Raw genomic sequence first — 27,329 nt, 5'->3', positions numbered from 1 at the left:
TGAAACTTAAAAGCTTTTGCGCAGCAAAGGAAACCATAAGGAAGACCAAAAGACAACCATCAGAATGGGAGAAAATATTTGCAAATGAAGCAACTGACAAAGGATTAATCTCCAAAATTTATAAGCAGCTCATGCAGCTTAATAACAAAAAAACAAACAACCCAATCCAAAAATGGGCAGAAGACCTAAATAGACATTTCTCCAAAGAAGATATACAGAGTGCCAACAAACACATGAAAGAATGCTGAACATCACTAATCATTAGAGAAATGCAAATCAAAACTACAATGAGATATCATCTCACACCAGTCAGAATGGCCATCATCAAAAAATCTAGAAACAATAAATGCTGGAGAGGGTGTGGAGAAAAGGGAACCCTCTTACACTGTTGGTGGGAATGTAAATTGATACAGCCACTGTGGAGAACAGTACGGAGGTTCCTTAAAAAACTACAAATAGAACTACCATATGACCCAGCAATCCCACTACTGGGCGTATACCCTGAGAAAACCATAATTCAAAAAGAGTCATGTACCAAAATGTTCATTGCAGCTCTATTTACAATAGCCCAGAGATGGAAACAACCTAAGTGTCCATCATCGGATGAATGGATAAAGAAGATGTGGTACATATATACAATGGAATATTACTCAGCCATAAAAAGAAAGGAAATTGAGCTATTTGTAATGAGGTGGATAGACCTAGAGTCTGTCATACAGAGTGAAGTAAGTCAGAAAGAGAGAGACAAATACCGTATGCTAACACATATATATGGAATTTAAGGAAAAAAATGTCATGAAAAACCTAGGGGTGAAACAGGAATAAAGACACAGACTTACTAGAGAATGGACTTGAGGCTATGGGGAGGGGGAAGCGGTGACAAAGCGAGAGAGAGGCATGGACATATATACACTACCAAACGTAAGGTAGATAGCTAGTGGGAAGCAGCCGCATAGCACAGGGAGATCAGCTCGGTGTTTTGTGACCGCCTGGAGGGGTGGGATAGGGAGGGTGGGAGGGAGGGAGACGCAGGCGGGAAGAAATATGGGAACGTATTATATATATTAAAAAAAAAAAAGAATCTGCCTGCCAATGCAGGGGAACGTGGGTTCCATCCCTGGTCCAGGAAAATCCCACAGGCTGCGGAGCAACTAAGCCCATGCACCACGACTACTGAGCCCGAGCCACAACTACTGAGCTCGCGAGCCACAACTACTGAAGCCCGTGTGCCTAGAGCCCATGCTCCGCAACAAGAGAAGCCACCGCAACGAGAAGCCCGCGCACCGCAACGAATAGTAGCCCCCGCTCCTGCTCGCCACAACTAGAGAAAAGCCCACGCGCAGCAACTAAGACCCAACGCAGCCAGAAAAAAAGAAAAAAGGGATGATAATGAGCACACTTGTAAGGATATACCGACGAACTGGTAACCAGTTGATTCTGGGAAGAAAGGTTGGGAGGTCAGGGAAGATGAGACAACTTACTTTACAATCTCTTTGTACTGTTTGAAAAAATAATGTTTTACCCCATTAATCCAGTTTTGCCATTGAGCAAAATTAGATTCAATGCTCATTTTAACATCTGAATACTGTAAAATGTCTTTCCTATGACTGAATGATCAAATGTTTTGAGAATTACCTAGTCAAATGCTATTAATTCAGAAGCAAGCCTGACATTTCTAAAATAGTGAAAATTATATACAGCATATAAATTTGAAAATGTTTTTAAATCATATAGTAATTTTAATGAACATTTATCAGTATGAACAGAATTTGTGCTATTACACAATTCCAAGGAATGGGAAAAAATGGAAATGGAAAAAAAAATCACTCAGTTCTTCCCAGAGAGATTTGTTGGAAGAAGAAAAGTTGGTAATAACAGCGAAAAGGCTTAAGCTTAAAATAACAAGCAATTGATCCATCTGTTCATTTTCATAGGTAGTTTTATTTGGTTTTTAGAAAAATATACACAATAAATGGGACCTCAGTTCTCTTAAATAGTTTTAAATTAAAAGTATGCAAAAGTATGCAAGTGAGAGGATGAGTGTTATTTCCAGTCAGGACATCAACACTGTTTAATAAAGTGGCAGATAGGAATTTCTGCAGCAAGTCACAAACGTTTACAGGAATGGCAGGAAGTGAGGAGAGCAGCCTGAGGCTGGCAGGCTGGCCAGCTCAGACGGCACAGTGCGGGTAGGGGTTCATCGCGCCCCTTCAGCCTGAATTTAAGAAAAGAATGATTTGCCTATCCTAACCACTACAGCTTTGAGTAAAAATATTTGAATGTGGGGAAGAGGCCCTCCAGGGCTCTAACAAGCTAACTGGGCCAACCAGAGCCTGCCCTTTTAGTTTGGTATTCAGTTAGACTAAAATGTTATTAGGGTTGCCTGTCAGTCACAGTTCAACCGGTAGCCCATGTAACCAACTCAAAGGCTTGGAGTGTTTGTTAATGCCACGTATTTTGGATTAGACCCCTGCTTTCTCCTGAACATTCTTCTTAATGAATTCACAGTATCCAACAGCGTTTGCGAAAGAGATTTTCCCTTGGCAGCCATCTGACTTCTACATAGTTTTGAGAAGTTAAGCAAGGAGGCAGTAGGAATTGCCTTAGCTTTGTTTCAGCTCTGCCCTTTCCCCTATATAATATACACTACATATATATATATATATACACACACACACACACACACACATATACATGCACACTATATACTACAGTTACTCCAGGCCTACTTCTCCAGGAGCACATATTTTCCCTCCACTGGTCCTGGGGTTTTTCAAGGAATCGCAACCTAATTGTCACGCCAGCCAGAGGCCAGTTTGTCATGGGATTTACTGAGGAGCTTAAATGGAACTCGATTATACAACTGCCACCGGTACCCACCTTCCTCCCTCGCTGTATGCATTTGCTAAGTAAGCAAAGCAATGAGGCAGACGTCAGGAGCAGTATCAGGTTTGGGGTCTACACACACTTGTGTGAGTGGGAGAGAGAGGTGATAGGAAACAGGCCAATTAGTGGTGGAGCTGGCGGTTCACTTAGGAATGAGAAGAGAGAGATCGGTATTTTGTTCTCTGTTCGTCTATTTCCTGTTTGGTTTTCTTGATGCAACTAAAGATCTCCTTAAAAAGCACTTTGTATTCTGGTGGTGTCGAGGTGGTGGGGCAACTGATGGGCTCTGGGGTGACCGAGGCCGGTTCCCAGCCAAGGGTGCCAGGCTCGGGCTGGGCGTTCACTGCGGCCGGGTCCTTGGCCCTGGAGGTCTGCACAGCCTTGTGGGCCAGGGAGTCCTCCTCCTGCTGGCACTTCCTCAGCAGCTCCTCGTACTTCACCTTGAGGGTGCTGTACTGCATGTCCACCTCGTGCAGGAGGGAGATGCCCCTCTGCTTCACGGCCTTGGCCCTCCGGATGCAGGTCTCCTCGTGGCCCTTCACAATGTCGCCACCCGCCAGGCTGCTCAGCACCGTCTCGCTGCTGCTGCGCTTGAGAGGCTTTCTGTGAGCTTCGGGCATGGTCAGGAGCATCTCCTCCAGCAGGCTCTGGCTGGGCTCCTTGACAGGGACAAACAGAGAGTCTGGCACCAGCTTCTCAACCCCATTCACAAAAGGGCGCTCCGACTGCAACATCTGCCGCATCTCCGCCACGTCGGCCTGCAGCTCCAGCACACGGGTTCGGTAGGCCTCCGCGGCCCCCAGCTGCTGCTCCAGTTCGCTGTTCTCCTTCAGCACCAGCCCGTACTCCTCCTCCACGGTCGCCCGCTTCTGCCGCTCCAGGCTCAGCTGGGCCTGCAGCATTGTCACTGTTTTCTTCAAATGCTCGTTTTCTTCTTCATCAGGGCTCTGCTGTAAGGCAGTGATCTTCTCGGCAAACACATGATCGTACACGAAGTGCCTGGGGAAAATGTTGCAAGAATCTATTACACAGGTCAACTGAGAATGCAAAGAGGGAGACTGATGATTTTTTTCAACTCCCTGTTTTTGAGGAGCTGTGATGTGAATGATGTTTTGCCTATTCCACACTAGAGCAGTGGCTAAAATGAACACGTGAGAAAACACAAGTTCTGTGACTAATTTTTGTTTTAAACATTAAAAATACTACAGGGCAATTATACTCCAATAAAGATGTAAAAAAAAAAAAAAACAACCACTACAGGGCTTCCCTGGTGGCGCAGTGGTTGAGAGTCCGCCTGCCGATGCAGGGGACAAGGGTTCGTGCCCCGGTCCGGGAAGATCCCACATGCCGCAGAGCGGCTGGGAAGATCCCACATGCCGCAGAGCGGCTGGGCCCGTGGGCCATAGCCACTGAGCCTGCGCGTCCGGAGCCTGTGCTCCGCAACGGGAGAGGCCACAACAGTGAGAGGCCCGCGTACCGCAAAAAAAAAAAAAAAGAAAAAACTACAGAACATCCATTCCCAAAGACCAGCTGTATGACTGATACTGTTCAAGGAAATCAGAACAGCCAGTGGTGCTCAGTGTTGGCTGCAGATTAGAATCACCTGGGCAGTCTTAAAAAATACTGAAGCCTGGGTCCCACCCACCTAGATTCTGACCTAGCTGGTCTGCCACCTGGACTTGAGTTTTTTTTTTTTTTTGTAAAGCTCTTTATGTGATTCATAATATACAGCTAAGACAGAACCACTGCTGCAGCGATTTTTAAACCACAAACACATATCAGAAACACCTAGGCAGCCTTTTCCTCACACCTAGAGATTCTGATTAGGCCTGAGGGAGTCGCTGGTTTGGCAGTGTGAAAAGCTGCACAGGTGACCTGGTGAACGGTCAACGCTGAGGACCACCAAGTGCACGGGCTGGTCTCTCGCCTCTTCAGACTCCTAGGCAACTTGTAACTGTACTTATTTGTGTGATTATTTGCTTATCTGCCTCTTCATGAGACTGAAACCTCCACGAGGGCAGGAACTTTGTCTGTTTTGCTCACCACTCCTCACATCTGGCATTAGCACCTGCCTTGCAACAGGTGCTCAAGAAATAGTTCCTAAATAAAGATTCAATCTTAGAACTCTATATTGTAAAGGCATTTCTGCAGGCAAAAAAACCTTGTTTGCCTGGATTTTTGTTTTACTGAATTTTCAATTTTTTTCTTCACTGGAATGTGAAATACAACCCCCAAATCTGTAGTATATCAGAAGTACTGCACCTTATTTTAAATTAAGATTTAACACATTAAAAGCACTAAAATACACGAGACTTTCAAAAATAAGTGTTCACCGAATTACTAATACTCAAGAACTCAATCATTTGTATGTTTAAATTAAGTGGTTTTGTTCAAACCACCGGTGGTCTAATAGCCAAGTGGCATTTCCTAAAAGGGTACTTTTAATCTACTGGAATCCGGAATGTGTCAGTGACACGAGATGCACTCCTGCTTGCAAATGCCATGGAAAGGCAGGCTCTTACTGGCGGAGGTCATACAGCTCTTTCAGAGATGAGAAGCTGGGTGCCGATTTCTCCCGGTCATGCTTCCCCCGGCTCCTCCCTTGGCCAGATGACTTCAACTCCTCCACTTGGCTCTGGAGGTGATCAATGTTGGCTTGTAGGCATTCAATTGTTTCAGTCAGACTGTGAGGAACAGACAGAAGCCAGTTGCTGCTTGTCATATTAAATTAAGGGCGTAAGCAGTGAGGAGAGATTAGCTGCCAGCCACTCAAACTGAGCTTGCATAATTGGAAAAGACTTCTATTTAATCTCTATTCTCCACAGAGAATTAAATTAAACCTTGCCCCATATTGACCCAAACCCACTACAGCCATGTTCTATTCTAGTTGATACTAAATGACTTCTCCTAGGGCTTCTTCAATGGATTCTAAAAACTTTACCTCAGAATCTTCTGCTGTGAGGCCCTGCTGTCAGCAACGAGCTTTTGATTTGTTTCTTCCAGTTCCCTTGCTGTGACATCTAATTGCTCATAAACCTTTGCGTGCTGTTCATTCATCTGCCGCAGGAGCTCCACCTGCTTGGTCAGATACTGGAAGAGATGATTGTGACCAGTTTACACGTTAAACAGATAAGATACCTGCAGCATTCCAGCACCAACTGCATCCCACAATTCAATTCAGTTCTGGCACTAACTACTGGAGCTATGAGGGCTCAGCCCCACAGAACCGCCCCCAGTTCAGGCGCTGCTGTCAAGTCCCAGGGATCGCCCGTACATTCAAACAACCAGCTATAAATCTGGGGGCTCCCGTGACCTCCCCTCAGGTTCAGTAATTCGCTAAAACGACTCACAGAACTCAGGAAAGGGATTTACTTACACTTACTGCTTTATTCTAAAGAATACAACTAAGGAACAGCCAAAGGGAAGAGAGGCGTAGGGCAGGGATGGGGGTGGAGAGCAGTGCGGGGCTTTCTTGCCCTCTCCAGATGCACCACCCTCCCAGCACATCCATGTGCTCACCAACCCGGAAACCCAGCTTCACTGCACAGACATGATTCATTCAATCACTGGCCACTGGTGAATGAACTCAATCTCCAGTCCCTGACCCCTCTCCAGAGGTTGGGGATTGGGCTGAAAGTTCTAACCCTCTAATCATGTGGTTGGTCCCTCTGGCAATCAGGAAATCCCAAAGGACTTAGGAGCGCTACACCAGGACATGGGGACAAAGGTCAAATATATGATTTTCATTATACCACAATACCACAGGTTTATTTTATGAAAAGAAGAAATTTAAATCTCAAACTACTTTCCTTAGTAAGAACTGAGTACAAGCCATCCTTTATACGCTTAGTTTCCCTAAAGCTCACCAACATCTCGTGTATCATAAGGCTCTTCTACTCTTACAAAGCACAAAACACACATAAAATTAATATTTGACAGGAAAATCTAAGTGAGACACGATAATCCCACAAGAGAAAAAGCATGGAATACATGATCAATGTTTAAACAAAAATATGTTTTATAGACATAAGAAAAGCCTAAAGAGGAGGATTTTAGATGATTTTTGTTTGAAAAAAATTTAATTTTTTTCCCTCTGGGTGAGACATTCTGGACAAAGAACAGGGAGAAAGTATTGATTTAACCAGAAAAAGATATTTTAACTTAATATTATTCAAAGATACTTTTAATTCTGTGAGAATGTTGTCACCATAATCCTCCTTATTTGTGAGAAACTTGCCAGATTATTTATTTTGGTACTGCTAAGACTGCTTTCTAAATGGCCAAGGATAAAGGGGAATAGTCACAACCTTAATGCCTCAATGTTACGTTTCCTTGTTTCCCCTCCGACTCAACTCCACCTGAAGAGGATGAAAGACAGTATATATTCCAAATGAAATAGTCACAATACTTCTCTGGGGCAAAACCAGAAAGAGGAAAAAGGTAGGTCTGAAGCATTACCAATGACCAAATGGTAATAGACCAGACATGACTTTAAAAATACTTTTCTTGAGGCTTCTCTTACATACCTATACAAGTATTTACAAAGCTAACAGACTTCTTTCACAGACTTCTTTCAAAGAAAGGGCTATATGACTTTCAATGGGCTCTTTAAATGGCAGTGGTGTGGCAGAGTTGAAAAAAGTATATGAGGCCTTTTTTCAAACTAGTTACATAGCTCGGTAGCAACGTGTTGAGAAAACACTTAATTCTCATACCTTCTCATCTGAAACTCTTGGCCAAGAGTGTTTTGGAAAATTCTTTAAATTTTAGGAAGACAACACACACTTTATAACATCCCAGCGAGGGTTGGGTAGCACTCTGTTATCAAGCATTGATATTCTCATCAAAAGTATGAATAAAGATTATAAACAGCCTCACATGAGTTCAGGTCAGGGTTTGCTGTCAAATGAACTTGTTGCCTACTTAAGAAAAATATCTTGTTTTTACAGAGCTTTTCGGGTTCAGAACTGAAAATAAATTGTGGATCCGTTAGTACCTACCTTGTAGGATTGAAAGTATTAAATGAGATGGAGTGAGCACGCAGCATAGCCCCTGTAAAAGCCTATGTTTATTCTTCACTCCCTCAATCCCCACCAGCTTCTCCTAGAAGTGTGCCTGTAATCCTGCCCTCTGGCTGTCAATATTCTGGTAGATTCCTGTCACTGGTAGGGAATGTTTTCAATCTCTTTGGAATACTGGAGTAGAAAAAGGTTTAGAACATAGGAGTGTATATAATAGCTGCAGAAATTTTGCAAGCTACTTTATGTCAAGTATAAGATCTCAAGTATTCTTTGGGACTGATTCACAACAACCTAAAAAAAGTCTAATGCACAGACCAGACACTAATTATTAAGTTACCACAGGAGCTGTCCCTGCCTAGTGATTGGAACAGTCACATCCTCCGTAGGACACATTTGCCCCACAGAGGGCAGGTGGGACGCCAAGTCTTGGTGGGCACAGGATCAGAGAAGAGAGATGGTCTGATGGGAGGCAGCAGCACAGAAGCTAAGAGCACAGGCTGTGGGGTTGGAATTTGGTTTGAAGTCCTACTTTGCCATTGCTAACTGGGTGACCTCCCGTAAGTAACTTAGTTTTTCTAAGCTGAGATTTCCTCATCACCTACCTCACAAGGTTGCTGTGAGGTTAATATGAGGGAAGGGTTCAGCATGGTATCTCGCAAATGGTAAAATTGCTCGATAAGAGTAGCTATTTCATCCTTATCTACAGTTATGCGTTTTCAAACTTTACATGTGCTAAAATTCAACTGGGGGATTTATTGAAGTACAGGAATCTGGGCCCCTTTCCCCTAAAATTCTGAGTCAATGAGACTGGGGTAGAGCCAGGATTCTGCATTTTTAGTAAAAACCCCAGGTGATGTTAGTGCAAGTGTCCATGGATCACACTTATTAGAGAAATGTTGATCTTGGACATAGAAAATGCTGGAAGCCTCCCCTCCCCCAACCCAATGTCTCTCTTTCTCTTGGGTCCAGGAGACATAAACATTCACTTCGATCGAAATGATTCTTAAGCTTAATGTATACCATTTCCCTTCTTAGGACTTAATTTAGTTGCAGTTATTCACAAAAATTAGGCTATATTTTAACTGTATCGCAACAGCATGCTTTATCATGTTGTATTTTGACATGTTCCTACAATCATAATTCCCTGAAATTATATACTACTTATATAATTGAGTACTCCTTCCTAAACTCTCAGTCCACCCAAATACTGATTCTCTACAGGTGGCTAATCTTAACTACTGCATTTTAAAAACTTGTTAAAATGGGGCTTCCCTGGTGGCGCAGTGGTTGAGAGTCTGCCTGCCAATGCAGGGGACACAGGTTCGTGCCCCGGTCCGGGAAGATCCCCCATGCCGCGGAGCGGCTGGGCCCGTGAGCCATGGCTGCTGAGCCTGCACGTCCGGAGCCTGTGCTCTGCAACGGGAGAGGCCACAACAGTGAGAGGCCCATGTACAGCAAAAAAAAAACTTGTTAAAATGGATAATTTCAAACATATATAAATGCAGAAAAATGGTTTAATGAACCCTCATCTATCCATCATCCAGTTTCACAATTATCAATAGGCAATCTTGTTTCATCTCTACTTTTCCACTCCCCTCATTCCCCAATCAATTTAAAGCAAATCCAAGACATCTTAAGTATACATATTTATATATTTCTAAGCAATAAGACCTCATTTTAACCACAATTCCAATCACACTTTAAAAAACCCCAACAATTCCTTAATATGTTTCAGTGTTAACATTTTCCCATCTCTTAAATGGTTTTTCCAGCTTCATATGTAGTCCTTATTTCACCCTCAGGGGGTACCTTTATCTTGAAATTGTGGAGTTGCCTCCCTTTAAGGCAAGCTCCCCCTTCCTTTAGGGCCTTTATTACCCAATCTCCCCTCTCCCAGGGGCCTCGCCTTTCCTGGCTGGCTCCATCTAATCCAGCAGCCCTTGACCTGAGGTCCACGGGTTGAGGAAAGTTACACCTTCATTTTCACTAACTTCTAACAGAAATTTAGCATTTTCTTCAATTATGAATGGAGGCAACAAACCACCAGTAGTATGGGGAGTACTCAGGACTTCATCACTTACAGGAATCACAGATGTTTCCATAGCACATGATAGTGGCTGCAGAAATCTTGACTTACCTCATCACTATTTGAAATGACAGTTTTTAGATTGCTATTAGATCTTGGTATTTAATGAATTAATAAACATATTAATATATCACAAATTTATTTTTTCAATATTTTGATAGTCATTTCAATATAACCGATTCCCTCTGTAATTTTATGTATTTTATGTATTTTAAGAGGTTCATCTTAGAGTCACGAGATAGCCAAAGGGATCCACAGCACAAAGATGGCCAAAAAACTCAAGATTATCCTTTAGGCCTCCATGCAAACATAGAGGCTTCAGAAGCCTTTCTAGACCACCCCGTCTAAAGCAACACCACTCCCAAGGCACTCTATTAATTTCCCTCAAAACACTTCACACTTAATAATAAACAACCAAACTGCTTACTTGTTAATGTCATAGTCTTCCTAACCCTCCTTGAAGAAGGTAAGGCTCTTATACATCTAGTCCATTTAGCACAATTCTTGATACACAATAGGGACTAAAAAATACTGGCTAATGGCAATTTCTAGACCTCTCTTCACAACAGCTCATCATGCTTGGTACCACAACTCAGACTGCTGGAATGTCGAGAGTCTTCTTTCAAAGAGTTTGAGAATGGCTTTGGCTATAGCCCTTTTGGGAAAAGGCCCTAATAGATACTAATTCTTTCCCCTCTTGCTCCATTTATGGACAATTTCTCTGTGTTTATTCCCATGGCACAGCTATGCCTCAGCAATCTGAAAGAGACATTTTTTACCAGTCTCTCTTACATGGGCCCCAAGATGTGTCCCTTTTTAAAGATATAATATTCAAATTAGAGTCGTGGCCGACATAAAGGAAATAAGTCAATGTGTAAATAAGTACAAAGAGGCTGTTTAGAAAACTGCAGTAGGTCCCCCTCATTTGATATATAAAAACCTGTAGGGGATAAAAACCACAATGAAACCATTTAGGAAGAACTTGTGATATTTTGGTCTTAGAGGACTTGGCTTTAAGGACAATCTAAAGAATGGCAGGAAGCTTGCTTTCACGTGGTAGGAGTTTAATCTTATTATGATTAAATCAAAACTAATCAGAAAAGCCCTTCACTTCTCCAAGAATCTGTGATAGGTTACCTAACAAAGAAATCTGACTAAATTGGTCAGCAACTTAAAAGAAAAATTTTTAGCTCTCTCAGCAAGTATTGATGTGAGGCCAGAGAATCAGAATCCATGTAGTCAGACACTGCTTTAAGGCTTGGCCTCTAAAACTTCAAATTAGTATTTAATCAAATTTTTTCTGATTCTACAAGGAAATGGGTTAGCTTATTTTCTACCTTTCATTTAAAGGTATGGCTATGCTTCTCCTGTTCTGGTTTTCTCAATTCAGAATCTTTGATCATAGCCTCAAATGAACCTGTCTGGACTGACAAGATCCTAAAATTCAAGTGCCAAAAAGAGATCGAGTACAAAAGTATTTGTCATATTAAACAGGGGTGGGTGATGTGGGGATATTTAAGCTAAACAGTGGAGGGAGGGGAACATGGGGGTAGCAAAAACACAGGCAAAAATGTCCACTTATAGGCAAGAGTGTCAAAGTTTAAGTTCCGTGGGTTATCTCCCACTTGTCTTAGAATTTGTACAGAATGTCGCCTCAACTAGGAGTAAAAGGTTCAGGTTATGTGAAAAAGCTATAAATAGGCCACCTTTACAACTGAGGCAAACTTTTGAAAAAGGCCAGCAGGATTCTATTAACACCTGTTTGCAACTGTAGAACCCTGACCTGGAATGCTGGAAAAGACAGACACAACCAAACTAAAAACTCATAAGGAATGGAATGGAAATTCAGCTTTTATGCAGTGTTGGGATTATTCTTATATTAAGGATTACAGCCCAAATCCTCTGAATTTAGTATCGAAATGACCTTCCACAATACTGAAGAAATATTTCCCATTACCTTTGAAAAACTTCTTTCCCCTGATTAAAATATTATATTTCCCCTGAAGGAAATTTAGGAAAAAAGTAAAAAGTATGAATATGAAAATAAAAACCACCTATAATCTCACTATTAAAAGCTTGGCTTGTTCTTAAGATCTATTTTCCAATAATTGAAAAGGATTTATTTTTTTCAGAATTAAGATTCTTTCATTACTAAAATTCTTAAAACACACAGATAAACTGTGCAACAATTTATACTGTCCAAAATATATACACACACATAATCTCATCACCTCAGAACAACTCTGTACCAATGTCACGCAAGCATTCTTATCACCATTACACAGCAGAGCAAACAGGATCTGAGAGGTAATTCACAGGCCTAAAGTCCAGCTATTTGCTATAGAATTAAGGGCTTAAGTCTGAACATCCTAACACTGAGGCCAGAGCTCCTTCCACATCCTTTCAAAATCTCCAGAGGTGGAAACCCACAGTTTAGGAAGTGCTTCGTAAACTGCTTACCTGTCTTCTGTTAAGATACTGATTTGAACAGGTATTCAGTGATTACCTACTATGTTCCAAAGACTATGAATAAACACAGCAACAGCCTTCAATGTTGCAACGGAAAATGGGGAGGTGGCGGGGGGAGAGAAACAGAATAAAACAAATCAAGAAATAAGTGTATATATAATAGAATATCGATAAATGTCATAGGGGAAGCACAAAATGCTTTAAAATCTCCGAGGATGACATGAGCTTTTGAAAGAAGGGACACCTCTAAGGCCAGACTTCTTTGACTCCTGTGGGGATAATGCAGGTTTCCAAGCAGAGAAGCAACAGAAACACAAGGCTGTGGGCTGCTCACACAATTGTAGAAAACTTTACGAGAATCCGATTGTGTCTGATGTGTCAGATCTCATTACTCTGCAAAGCTTCTCTCCACCCCCTCATTCAGGAGAGAAAAACTTGCTCTAGAATCTTGAAAAATTAGACGCTAAGTAAAAGCCACACAGGTTATAGGCATCTCTGAAGCCAATCATTACTTTCAACGTTTAATCTTTTTTTTTACATTAAAAACAATGCCTAACAAAATACTAATTTTTATGAGGACTGTTTGAAACCTGTTAACAGTCTTTGAAAGCATACTTGTAGTTCCACTGAGGAAATACACTTTCACAGTTTCCTAGTTGTCTATTTCCATAATGAGTCACAGTTTGGGGGATTTTTTTTTAACATCTTTATTGGAATATAATTGCTTTACAGTGGTTAGTTTCTGCTGTATAACAAAGTGAATCAGCTATACATATATATCCCCATATCCCCTCCCTCCCACCCTCCCTATCGCACCCCTCTAGGTGGTCACAAGGCACCGAGCTGATCTCCCTGTGCTATGCGGCTGCTTCCCACTTGCTATCTATTTTACATTTGGTAGTATATATACCACTCTCTCACTTCGTCCCAGCTTACCCTCCCCCCTCCCCGTGTCAAGTCCATTCTCTACATCTACGCCTTTATTCCTGTCCTGCCCCTAGGTTCTTCAGAACCATTTGTTTTTGTTTTTGTTTCCAAATATATTTGTTAGCATATGGTATTTGTTTTTCTCTTTCTGACTGACTTCACTCTGTGTGACCAACTCTAGATCCATCCACCTCACTACAAATAACTCAATTTCATTTCTTTTTATGGCTGAGTAATATTCCATTGTATATATGTGCAACATTTTCTGTATCCATCCATCTGTTGATGGACACTGAGGTTGCTTCCATGTCCTGGCTACTGTAAATAGTGCTGCAATGAACATGGCGGTACATGACTCTTTTTGAATTATGGTTTTCTCAGGGTATATGCCCAGTAGTGGCATTGCTGGGTCGTATGGTAGTTCTATTTTTAGTTTTTTAAGGAACCTCCATCCTGTTCTCCATAGTGGCTGTATCAATTTACATTCTCACCAACAGTTCAAGAGGGTTTCCTTTTCTCCACACCCTCTCCAGCATTTATTGTTTGTAGAGTTTTTTGATGATGCCCATTCTGAGCAGTGTGAGGTGATACCTCATTGTACTTTTGATTTGCATTTCTCTAATGATTAGTGATGCTGAGCATCCTTTCGTGTGTCTGTTGGAAATCTGTATATCTTCTTTGGAGAAATGTCTATTTAGGTCTTCTGCCCATTTTTGGGTTGGATTTTTTTTTTTTCTTTTTTTTTTTTTTTTGCAGTACGCAGGCCTCTCACTGTTGTGGCTTCTCCCATTGTGGAGCACAGGCTCCGGACACGCAGGCTCAATGGCCATGGCTCACGGGCCCAGCCGCTCCGTGGCATGTGGGATCTTTTCGGACTGGGGCACGAACCTGTGTCCCCTGCATCGGCAGGCAGACTCTCAACCACTGCGCCACCAGGGAAGCCCCTGGATTGTTTTTTTGATATTGAGCTGCATGAGCTGCTTGTATATTTTGGAGATTAATCCTTTATCAGTTGCTTTGCTGGCAAATATTTTCTCCCATTCTGAGGGTTGTCTTTTCCTCTTGTTTATGGTTTCCTTTGCTGTGCAAAAACTTTTAAGTTTCATTAGTTCCCATTTGTTTATTTTTGTTTTTATTTCCATTTCTCTAGGAGGTGGGTCAAAAAGGATCTTGCTGTGACTTGTCACAGAGTGTTCTGCCTATGTTTTCCTCTAAGAGTTTTATAGTGTCTGGCCTTACATTTAGGTCTTTAATCCATTTTGAGTTTATTTTTGTGTATGGTATTAGGGAGTGTTCTAATTTCATTCTTTTACATGTAGCTGTCCAGTTTTCCCAGCACCACTTATTGAAGAGGCTGTCTTTTCTCCATTGTATGTTCTTGCCTCCTTTATCAAAGATAAGGTGACCATATGTGCGTGGGTTTATCTCTGGGCTTTCTATACTGTTCCATTGATCTATATTTCTGGTTTTGTTCCAGTACCATACTGCCTTGATTACTGCAGCTTTGTAGTATAGTCTGAAGTCAGGGAGCCTGCTTCCTCCAGCTCCATTTTTCTTCCTCAAGATTGCTTTGGCTATTCAGGGTCTTTTGTGTTTCCATACAAATTGTGAAATTTTTTGTTCTAGTTCTGTGAAAAATGCCATTGTTAATTTGATAGGGATCGCATTGAATCTGTAGATTGCTTTGGGTAGTATAGTCATTTTCACAATGTTGATTCTTCCAATCCAAGGACATGGTATATCTCTCCATCTGTTTGTATCATCTTTAATTTCTTTCATCAGTTTCTTATAGTTTTCTGCATACAGGTCTTTTATCTCCTTAGGTAAGTTTATTCCTAGGTATTTTATTCTTTTTGTTGCAGTGGTAAATGAGAGTGTTTCCTTAATTTCTCTTTCAGATTTCTCATCATTAGTGTATAGGAACGCAAGAGATTTCTGTGCATTAATTTTGTATAGTTTTGGGGGTTTTATCCTAGCGTTTTCACCGGTTCTGCACATTCTTCATCTACTCAGAGTAGCTTGTTCCAAGACCATTTTCTGGCTGATTTAAAATTTCTCTGGGTTGGTAGGATAAGAGCTTACTTTTTGGTTTTCAACTGTATTTTGCTAAATTTAAAAAATGATCATGTATTACTTTTCGAATCAGGAAAACTCCCAATAAACATTCTAAGAAGTCAGTTTAAAACTTGTACAAGTGATTCCATTTGTGTAAAGTTCAAAGACAGGCTAAACTAATCTAGGGTGTTAGAGTGCTGTTTAGGGGGCATGGTGACTGGAAGAGCTGATAATGTTCTCATTTCTTATCTGGGTATTGGCTGCATGGGTATGTTTATGAAAATTCTCTGAACTATATACTTAGCATTTGTGCCTTTTTCTGTATGTATATTTCAAAAAAAAAAGGTTACTTTAAAGAGAAAAAAAAGACATAAGGTTTGAGTTAAGGAAAGAGTCCTTATAAAGTTTAGGGGGCTCTGAAAGGATATAATGATAAGAGGCACTATACCTATTGCAAGGGTCATCTTTTAGTACAGAATTAGGTTCTTCAACTGCCTGGTTACTTTTACAAGAGCGTCAGGCTTTCCTTGTTGTAGACTACTGGAGGGAGACCTTGGAAGTCTGTTGTGATCTGCAAGTCTGCCTGGGCCCAGGTGTGAACCAAACAGGCAGTAAGGCTGGTCTGTGGGAGGCCTCTGGCTGATAAGCGGGCTTAGCCAGAATTGCCATTTCATCTCCCTGTTTCATCCCATTCCTATTGACTTTCAGGAAGTGATTTATAAAAAGAAAGAAAGAAGAAAGCCAGACGTAATGGCAGAGAAGAAATCTAAGACAGTGTTGTTCTTAGTCAAAAAACAGCTTTGGATAAAGAGTGAAATGTTGAAGGCTACAATGCTTGGATCTATGAACCAGTGGACCACGTGCTCTGTTACAGAAACAAGAGATCCATGGAAATGTTTCTGGAAATAATCCAGGCTAAATTTATTTAATTAGCTTTATACATTTATTTAATTGTATATTTATTTAATCATTAAGGTCTGACCTGGATACTTCATTTTTATTATGCTTTTCAACATCTTATAAGAATTGGGGGTTGGGGAGAGGTGACTGCAGGGGCCAAGGGACCACATCCGTGTAAAAGCTTGATTACAAACATTTTTTAAGGAAAAAAAAATCTTACAGAAGACTTTAGATAGTGGAGTATTATTTGTAGATTTGGAGACTCTTCAAAGATCTTTGGTTTTTTTTCAGAATATCAATGATCTGTTTCAACTGTTTAATCATCTTCAATACCACAGAAAAGAAAATAAAGGTAGAAAGACAGGTAACTTAGATCATAAAGTAACTGTGTTTGTCATCTCCTATAGTAACAAATAGGCATCATTCTCTAATTATACAAATATTTGGACTTTTTTCATCTATATTTGGAAAAATGTGCTAAAATAAGCATTATAGTATTCAGTTATAGTGATTTATAGGTGCTTTCATGGAAAACATCAATACAATGTATTAAGACTATGTTTCTACCCAAATACAAATAAATGTACCTCACGGTATGCGGTGATCTTCATGTATATGCCCTAGGACCACTCTATGAAATTTTCCAATGAGTTGAAAAACGACGTCTATGAAGCAAAACAGGAATGAGTTCCTTGATCATGTATGACATGTGGCTAGTTTAATAGTTTTAAAATGCCTGGTTTTCCTGCATTTTTAGATTTCTGCCCAATTCTATTCCATTTTGGGTATGGCATGTTCTATGCTCTTCTGATATAGAATATACCAAAAATGATAGCTGGTGACTTCAATATCATTATAAGATACACCTTCCTAGAATTATAAAGGTATATTTCAGTCACATCATTGGCTAAATTCATAAATCCTGATGAAGGGGGGAGGGAAATCTACCGCATGCATCTTAATTATGGTTACTATGTAAAATTAAGGATACTGAAATAATAAATTTGTCTTAGTTTTGATGATAGGCTTATTTGTATTCAAAAACTGAAATCTGTGTAATTTTGATTGAAGTCAAGGACAATGTTATTCCACATCTTTGCATTTCTAGCACCTGGTTCCATATATAATCAGAGCTCAGTAAGTTCTGATCATGATGAATGGCTTCTGTGTTCTAAGGTCTTTTATATTTTTCTGCACATAGACATAAGAGTCCTGGTTCTACTGCACCAATTTGAGGAGAAGGAGCTGAAATTTAAGTGCAATGCTTTTTGGGGGTGGGATGGTAGTTTGGGGCATGAAGTGTTCTAATAGGACAACTGTTTGGTTAATATCCATAACTAGCATCTTTACAGTCACCTGACCTACACATAACTGGGCTACTTTAATGGGACTATTTACAAGACAGCACCTCCATTTTAATCTGGTAATCTAGCATCTTTCATATTACGAAATGCGGTACTACAATTTTTAAATCTTTCATCAAATTTAGGATGGTGTTTGTTAGGGGGAGGGGATGCAGCCAAGGAGGGGTTATAGAGGGAGTCGCAACAACGTGGATGGTTTTCTTTCTTAATCTGCTTGGTGGATACACGGGTGTTCATTGTATTATTCTCTTGTACCTCTTCGCATATCTCAAATATTGCATCATTCATTTTAAAAAGAAAAAAGTGAAAAACTAAGTATAATATTCACAGCTTTACTTTGCTTCACATACTTGTAAATACTGCACCATTTACTTCTAGTACACTTCACCAAGGGTGAAGAGAGAAATTTCTCTCATCACAGCAGACTTACATGTTGGGAAAGCTTAAAGAAAGTAAAAGTCAACCTCCACACACTTCCCAATGGTTCTTTATTCTAAAAAAAGTGTATATTAGAAATTAAACACCGCTTTTAATTCCAAGTGTTATTTTAGTAGAATACAATTGGCGCTAGAGCAGCGACAGGCCACACCTCAAAGGTAACTCTCCCGCTGAGTAAATTACCTCAATTTCCTGGAACTGCTCCTGATTGGTTGTGTACATCTGCTGAAGAGAATCCTCCAGCTCTGTGTTCCGATCCAGTAATGTCTTCCCAAGCTCAGCAGCAAGTTGGAGATCTAGCACAACAAGTAAATCTTAGAATAGTGCAAATGATCTCACCTTAACATTTTACATAACCCAGTCCTTTATTTTAAGAATGAAACAAGACCTAACCCCACATATAAAGTTTAAGTCAGATCCCAATGGAAGGTGGAATGGCACAGAAGGAAACCTGGATTCTACTTAAAAGTCGGTTGTATTAGGGCCTTTTACTAGGTAATGTACTCTTGATGTACCCTTACTTGTAAGACGTGAAGAATAGTGATATTCATTTCTTTAGGAATGATCATTCAGGATTGTGACATCTGAGATCATAATTATTTGCTAATGGACTGGACTTAATCATATCCTGATTGTCTACTTTTCTGGATGGACTGTTAAGCCAAAGTACAGGCAAACCTTTCAATAGTCTCTAAAGTTCCCAGGAATCTGGCTGCTGTGAATGCAACTGTCAAAGCAAAGTGTGTTGTTACAGATCCTGGCCTCCTAAGTGGACTAAAAATTAAGTCACAAAAAGGAAAACTATTGATACATCAGTGATAAGAACATTGCCACAGGTCTCTCTCATTTTTATCTGTTTCTCTTCATGTCCTTCTCCAAGATGAGCAAACCAGATAAGCAAAGCAGAAGTACAGTTTGTGTGGTAACTCAGTCATGGCTCATACTTTCATTTAGCAAAGAAGCATATTTCTTTTCTAAACCTTATTTTTCAAAGCTCTCTCTTCTTAGGCATATAGGCACGTAAGACAGGATTTGTTATAAATCCCAGAAATAAAAATTTAGTGATACAAAAAAAGGACAATAGTTCTAACATAGGTGACTGAAACACTTATCTGCATAGTAAATTTCTTTGAGAGGTCCTTTGATATAGTGGGAAATGCACTGAACTGAGTAGGAAGGTCTGGGGTCCAGTTCTGATTGCCATTTACCAGGTTAACTTTCAATATAGTCCCTACATTTAGTGTTTTGTGTAGAGAGATGACTGTCCTGTCAATATGATTCTGAAAATCAAATGAAATAATTTACTTACTTTACAAACTAAGCTGCAATACACAGGCAAAGTTATTATTGGTATTCATTGATTCACAAATGAATGATTTTGTTGCTAGGCACCATGCTAAGATTTGGCTAGAATGGTGAATAAATGGATGAATTTCCTGCTTTCCTGACACTCCCAGATTAATGGGGAAAGGCAGACAGCAAGTAAGTAAATAAACTTGCAAACTGGGATAAACACTGTTCATCCATACATGTATGCATAATTCAATAATAGCAGACACTGTTCTGGGGAATAAACTCAGCTAAAAAATTCCCTGCCTTCATGGAGCTTATACTCTATTGGGAGAAACAGCATGAAAATATATACTAGATAGCAAAAAGTGCTAAAGAAAAAAAAAAAGAAGAAGAAAGGGGGCAGGAAGAGTACGGATGTGGGAGGTTGAAATTTAAGAACAGGTGACAAGGGCTTCCCTGGTGGCACAGTGGTTAAGAATCCGCCTGCCAATGCAGGGGACACGGGTTCGATCTCTGGTCCGGGAAGATCCCACATGCCACGGAGCAACTAAGCCCGTGTGCCACAACTACTGGGCCCGCGTGCCTAGAGCCCGTGCTCTACAACAAGAGAAGCCACTGCAATAAGAAGCCTGTGCACCGCAATTAAGAGTAGCGCCCGCTCACCGCAACTAGAGAAAGCCTGCGTGCAGCAGGGAAGACCCAACACAGCCAAAAATAAATTTATATATATATATAAAAAGAACAGGCGACAAGGGTGACATAAGACTCAAGATGTGAAGGAACTGAATACGTGACCCACGTAGATCTACTTAGGGGACCGGAATTCCAGGCAGAGGCAAACCTGGCAAGCATGACTGGGGCTAATAAGGAGGCCAATGAGGCCTGAAGGGGGTGTGTGTGTGTGTGTGTGTGTGTGTGTGTGTGTGTGTGTGTGTGTGTGTGTGTGTGTGTGTGTGTGTGTGTGTGTGTGTGTGTGTGTGTGTGTGTGTGTGTGTGTGTGTGTGTGTGTGTGTGTGTGTGTGTGTGTGTGTGTGTGTGTGTGTGTGGTGTGTGGCAGTAGGAGACAAAGAGGGGCTCCATGGAACCCAGTGAAGGCTTTTCATACGATCACTCTCTCTGGCTGCTGTGTAAATAGATGGAAAGGGACGAAGGTGGAGGGAGTGTGACAGGGATATTGCAATCATCTGGGTGAGAGAAGGTGGTGGCTTAGACTACGGTGGCAGAGATGGAGATGAATAGAGGTGTAGGATTCTGGATATGTTTTGAATGTAGAGCTAAAATGATTTGTTAATCAACTGCATGTGGTATGCAAGAGAGAAAAAGGAAAAAACCTCTCTGGGTGTGGTGATAATGTACAAAGGATCTACTTCAGAAAGGGAGGTCACAAGGAAAGTCTTTCTTAGGAGATGTTTTAGCTAAAGTTTGAAGGAGGAGGATATCACCTTGTAAACGCCAGGCACAGGCCCTAAGACGGGAAAGAACCTGGCACACTGCACAGCCCAACATAAAGCCAGTGTGACGGAAGCACACTGCAGGAGAGTGGTATGCAAGCTGGAGGAGTAGGCAGGGATCAGATCACACAAAATTTTATTGGCCATGGGAAAGAAAGTTTATATTTTATTCTAAGTATGATGGAAAGTCATTTCACTTAGTGTCAAAAATATACTTATTATTACTCATTATGAAAACAGGGAACCTCGCCACATGATTTTAAAACAATTTTTAGAGGCTGACAAATAAGGTTTAACATTATTCTTTACACCAATATTAAAACTTAACCTAGGGCTTCCCTGGTGACGCAGTGGTTGAGAGTCCGCCTGCCGATGCACGGGACACGGGTTCATGCCCCGGTCCGGGAAGATCCCACATGCCGCGGAGCAGCTGGGCCCGTGAGCCGTGGCCACAAGCCTGCATGTCCGGAGCCTGTTCTCCACAACGGGAGAGACCACAACAGTGAGAGGCCGGCGTACCGCAAAAAAAAAAACAACAAAAAAACTTAACCTAGAATAAGTGGTAAAAGAAAAGCAACCACCTTTGTTACCTGGTACTGTCCATCTGAGTGCATAATTAGCATTGTGCTTGGTTAGTTTTCCCTCCTTAGGAAAAAACAAAGCCGCAAAACCCACCAAACACCACTATTTTAAAACATTTTACACCCATTTAAAATAAAACCTTATACTTTTGTTAGATAGGTGTTAAAATACATTCTCTTGTGATTTAAATATTAACAATGTCTACTAATGAACTTAAGGCTTCAGATATCAAGTCTATGAAATAACATCTTGTATTCACAAGACATAAAACCCTTTACAAACCATTCAAAGCATTTAAGAGACATTAATTTTTTATATCTTTTCAAGGTAGTTAGCCGATGCTAATCAACCTGACTAAATCCACATGGTGAGTCACAAGCAAAAGATAAACCACTTTCAATTCTAACTTTCACCATCATCCCAATTCTCTATTATCCATAGCCACACAATTTTAAGTCTATTGACAGAGATGTCCATATACTTCTTTGTTTAAGGTAGGGAGTACAAATCTTCCTAGCTGAGGTACTTAATCTTTTCACTTGTTTCCCTGGATGGCAATGAGAAACTAGAGTTAAGCTCTTTGGCTTTTACTGCCTGTGCTGCCAGTAAAAGCATCTACAACCCCAGGCAAGTTAATATCTTGTTTTCATTAAGTGAAAAAGGAACTAAGTACAGCTGAGACGTTCCAGAAATAATTATTTTGTACTCAGAGGGTAGGCAATGTGTATACATAGCCCCACACAGGAACCACCACGATGAATTACTAAGGACAAAGCATATAAACATTACCTAGACATTACTTAAGTCTCTCTTGGCCTGCTGTAAAGCGGTGAGTAATTCCTCACTGGGAAGGACCCGAGACTCACCAAAGATATTCTTATCTAGCAATCAAAACCTGAGCCAAAACTGCTTCCAGAATAAAGACTAACTTGAGACCACTTCAGCTATTTTCCTCAGTTAGGAAACGACCTATGCTACTTAATACCAGCCAGGAACAACTTTCCTTTTCCTGCTGCTGCAGAAAGAGATGCCAAGTATAGCACTCTTCTAGTAAACAGCAAACAGAGAAGAATTTGAGACTTGTCCTTATCGCAATCCTTATTTCTAGTTAAACAAAGCCCCAGCCTGGCTCAGTAACCTGAAGTCTCAGTCTCCTAAATATTTCATAGGATGTTTAGGACAGAATCCTGGCGAAACAAGTCTCAACTACAAGAAAGTGTCTGTGAAGCCACACTGTATAACAGGATATTACTTCATCTGTTAGTTTACAGACAAGAGTCTTTTTTGGTCTTAAGGAAAAAAAAGTTTATTTCCTGTTGTGTAGCATCTGGCTTCCATAATCAAAAGGAGCCAAAAGCTGGCAGTAAGCCCAAGAAGGTTTTCTAAAAAATTAGCGGGGGGAATGGGAGAATAAATGTCTTTTATTTTTAATTAACATATAAAAGAAAAGGAAACAAGATAGTTTTGAAGCCTTATGCACCTGTTCATCTCACCTTACAATAAGGATTTTCATTAAGAGGTTGCCTTTTCTAAATCCTACTGAACTGGCGTAGGCAGCCACTAAAAATACCACAGATTTACTGCAGGCTTGAGAACCGCAACTTTTCAATACCTTCATGTTCAATATTCTTCCACTAATCAGTCTTTGCAAGTGATAATAATCTATTTTAACAGTGTAAACTGTTAGCTTTAAACAGATATTCTACTCAGCCCTATGCTCTAGGCAAAGTGATTTTTTAAAAAAGATCTTCCTTCCAGAATTCTGAAATCTTTAAATCCCACTGCTATTACATTTTTCTTATTTTACTTCAGTTTTTTAAAAAACACGAGGACGACATATTCCCATGTTAGCTGTAGTCTCTAGCAGTAATTCAATAACATTAAGGCTGAAAGCTTTTCCTATTACCAAAACAAATGCGTCATTTGGTGATGCTTCTGTGCAACCCCTGTTGCCAACGTTACAATTGGGAAAGCAAAAAACCTGAATATAAACATCAAGAAAAATGATGGTGTCAGTTTTAATGACCAGTGATTCAGCAAATTAGTTGCTCACATGGAAAATGTACTCCTCTTAAAAAGAAGTAGAAATCTTAGGATTCCTTTAAACTAAGATTTCATTTGCTGAACCGTATAGTAGAAACCCGAATCCTTATTCTAAGCTTGCACAGCTCACCAAATGACAATTAAAATAGCAGCTGGTCTAAAAGAAAACCCAGTCTCTTAAGTCTTTTCACCTTGTTCTCAGGGGCACATTTCAGAGGTAGCACCATCATTACCTGCACAGGAGGCTCCTGCTGTCCCAGAAAGGATCTCACCCTCAGAGACCACTGTCAGTGTCCTCACTGTGCCAACTCAGCTCTTTGACAAAAGACAGTCTCTTCATCAAAGTGTTTTATAAAAGCAAAGGTTTTTCTCCTTCTGCCTGCATACAGCTTTATGTGTTTCTAACAAGGTATGAATGGTAGGCCAGAGCCTTCCGAGGTTAGAAACTTTCAGCAATTTTCATTTTTAAAAAGAATGCCCCAAGCAAACTTTGGTATAGAGATTCAATCTACTTAAACAATGCTTCTGTTGCTAAAGGAAAAAAATCTGTAGTTCTATGACTTTGAGAACAGGATCTTAGTTGTTTTAGCAGCTCTCTACAAACAAGGCTCTCTCAGTAAAATTAATAGTGAGGATGTTAAAAAATGAACAGACATATGTCTGCACTTGATAAAAACCCACTAGATCTGCTTATCAATCTAAGAGGACAGACCTGCTCCCAAACTTTATTCAGCAGCAAAATTATCTAGTGAGGGCTCGCCCTGTGCCAGGCACTACATGTAGTAGGCACACACCAGGAGGTGGCGTCTCCTCCAGTCAACAGGTTCCGAGACCGTCAGTGAGTAGGATCCTGCCTATCCTATCTTGTGGACGGGCACTGTGGCCCCAGTGCCTGGATGAACAGCTGGCACAGAACAAAGAAAATTTTTGAGAAATGAACAAATTAAAAAAAAATCCTTTAGAAGTTTAGGAGTTCTTTAACATATAATTTAATGAAACTGGGACAAAGATACCCTTCTATTCACACTGTAGCCTTCTTTCTTTTACAGGCCATATTCACAGTTATGATTGTTGGAATTTCACATCTATTCCTACACTACACACTTAAACTAAGTTATGACACACAGGGTTATGTCAAAGTCCATCGCGATAACAGATGTAAAAGTCTTTTGAAAAGCACAGAACAAATTCCAAATGCAAATTGCCATTAAGGAGGTTTGGACCTGTGCTCTTTAAGGTTTCATTAAACTTGAACACCTGATGACTTCATTTCGATCAGAGGTTAAAGAGTTCCACATCTAACCCCAATATGTTGCATTTGCTCCTCAGCAGATTGAAATATTACAACCAGTTGTTCCTAACAACCTCCCACAGGGGGAAAGTGCAGCGTGGACTAAGGCACCTGATGGAAGAGAGCCATGAAAACAATAATCCTGTGTGAGTGCCTCAGTTCAGTTCAACAAATGTTAAAATCGAGCTCCTATTATGTGCTAAGTATTGTGCTAGATTAAAAAAAAAAAAAAAGAGCCCATACAGATCTACACTTTCTAAATACAGTAAAGAAAACTATTTAGCTTTGATTATAGGACAAACTGCTTAATTTATTATAGGGAAATGTTGCAAGTGCACAATGGCTGCCTCATAAATCCTGCAGAAAGTTTCAAACTAGGCCATCAATCCTTAGGGGGAATTCTGAAAACAGGTTAAAATGTAAGACAAATTTGACTTGTGGACGCTGTGAACATGATGGCAGATACTGCACTGCAGCCACTGAATAGCTTAGACTATATAAAGCGTAATGGTAAACTACTTTGGTTTAAGCGACAGGCCACGACATATCGATTTAAGAAATCACCTTCCCCAAAAAGAATTCCTTATGTTTCTTTTCTAAGTACGAGTCATTCAAGCCTACATTCTTTCTTCCCCCCAGATTCAATGGTTAGCAGGAACAAACACCATGGCCATTTACTATTCAACTAAATGAGATGTTCATTTTTTGTGCAAGTTAGAGCTGAAAAAGTTGATTTACACAGAACAGCTGAAACAAGATGCCTGAATAAAATTCCTGAGGATTATTCAGGATTCAGTATAGTGGTTGAGAAAGTTTACTCTGGAGTTTGGAGTGGAATCCTAGCTCCCCCAATAACAGTATCTACTTCTACCTCTGAAACTTCGTTGGATTAAACGAGCACCTGTGTGAAGGGCGCATCAGTGTCTGGCACACAAACGCTGTCTCCCAACTGCAAGTTCCTGCTATTAATAGGCCAAAAGCTGGGTGGCACTGGCTCCAAACTGAGGGCCGCTCTAAGGTTTTCTCTGGAGACAAGAAATCCAAGACAGGCCAAGACAGGAATGCCTGTTTTTAACTAAAAAGTTAGGGTGCAAAATGAAGTAAGTGGCAGAGGTAGAAGTGCTCTCAAGTCATCTCACCTGGCATCCGGTAAACTACTCTGCAGAAGCAGTTTTTTTTTCGCCCCCAACAATCGAACACCAACTAAAAAAGCTGTAAACCAGGTGGTGAAGAAGAGACAGGGTTTGGGCAGTGACTATGATGACTCCTCATTCTGAGTGGGTGGGTTCAAAAATACTTTGCTGTACAGCAGAAACTAACACAACATTGTAAATCAACTATACTCCAATAAAAATTAGTTTAAAAAAAATACTTGCTCCCACACCTAACTTGAGGGAAGTCATTTGGCCGCTTTAACCTCCGCTTTCCCCATCTGAAAAATGGGGATAACGCGAATTACTCTCTCACGGAGATACTGTGTCTATCAAATGTGTGCAAAAGGCTCGGCACGGTTCCTGCCACACAGCACTGCCAGCCGGGGACTTAACACCTGCAGCAGCTCACACTCGCTGGGAGCCCCGGCTGTGGTTCCCCCCAGAGGCGGAGAGGAAGCAGGGCACGAGCCCGGTAAGGAGCCACCCCTCTCTGCTCCGAGGAACGCCGTGGAGATTAAATCAATTAATCCGGAGAGAGCGCTTCAAACGGTGCCTGGCGCCCGGTTAGCACTGCACACGCAGTAGTGGTGGTGATGATACTGATGATGCTGATGCTGATTACCGCGCAGAAGCCTGGGCCCCGCAAAGCGGAGTCCTCCCGGGTGGGACGGGCAGGCGCGACAGTCCCAACGCCAGGTGAGCGTCAGACCCCGCCCCTGGCATCGGTGGGCCCCAAGCAAAAGCAACTTTTTAACAGTTTCGCGGCCGGGAGGAGTAGCCTCGAGCCGTCAGCCGCCCAGACCAGGCCCCGCCTGGCGATCGCGCCCTCACCTTGCTGGAGGTCCTGGTGGTCGTACCACGGCTCATCCTCTTTCATCTCAAACTCCTCCACCAGGTTTTCCGCCAGCATCTCGGCCGGCTCTTCCGGGGGCAGCGGCCCCCGCCGCCGGCGGCCCGCCTCAGCCGCTGCCCCGGGCTCTCCGCCGGCCCCTCCGCACTCAGCCAGAGCCGCCCTCTGGCGGGACCCGCCGCCGCCGCCCAAGTTCCGCAGCGCCGCCCGACCACAGCCACCCGCCGCCGCCGCCGCTGCCGCCGCGGGGCGGTCCGCAACACACCCCGCGGACCAGCTTCCCGACTCGCCCCGCGCCGCCCAACGACACCAACGGCTAGCGCCCCGGCGCTACCGCCTCAGCCGGCGCTCCAAGCCGGCTCCTAACGCCGCAGCCGGGCCCAACGTGGCACTTCGGCAGAACCCTCCCAGACCGGGGCTGCGATTCAAACCCCCGGCGGCGCCTCGGCCAATCGTGAGCGGGCCGCCGGCCGAGCGGCGGCGACGTCGTCCAATCGCTTCTCACCACAGGCCCGCGGT

General features: G+C 41.7%; 1 protein-coding gene across 2 annotated transcripts; it reads right to left on the bottom strand.

Moving 5' to 3' along the window:
* Positions 1-1,943: 1,943 nt before the first annotated feature.
* Positions 1,944-27,110, bottom strand: CDR2 (cerebellar degeneration related protein 2). Of its 2 annotated transcripts, XM_030871463.2 has the most exons (5): positions 26,792-27,110; positions 18,330-18,442; positions 5,828-5,976; positions 5,409-5,570; positions 1,944-3,885 (listed from the first exon to the last, which is right to left on the bottom strand). In XM_030871463.2, exons 1-5 carry the CDS (start codon positions 26,868-26,870, stop codon positions 3,033-3,035), a joined length of 1,356 nt encoding a protein of 451 aa, XP_030727323.1. In that variant the 5' UTR covers positions 26,871-27,110; the 3' UTR covers positions 1,944-3,032. The 2 variants fall into 2 exon arrangements, with proteins under 2 accessions (XP_030727323.1, XP_069899726.1); XM_070043625.1 differs by lacking the exon at positions 18,330-18,442 and having other exon boundaries at positions 26,792-26,951.
* Between the last annotated feature and the right edge of the window lie 219 nt (positions 27,111-27,329).

Source organism: Globicephala melas, chromosome 15 (assembly GCF_963455315.2).
Source record: "Globicephala melas chromosome 15, mGloMel1.2, whole genome shotgun sequence".
In the NCBI taxonomy this organism is placed as follows: domain Eukaryota; kingdom Metazoa; phylum Chordata; class Mammalia; order Artiodactyla; family Delphinidae; genus Globicephala; species Globicephala melas.
Note: the sequence above shows the minus strand (reverse complement) of the source record. Positions and strands in the feature narration are given on the sequence as shown.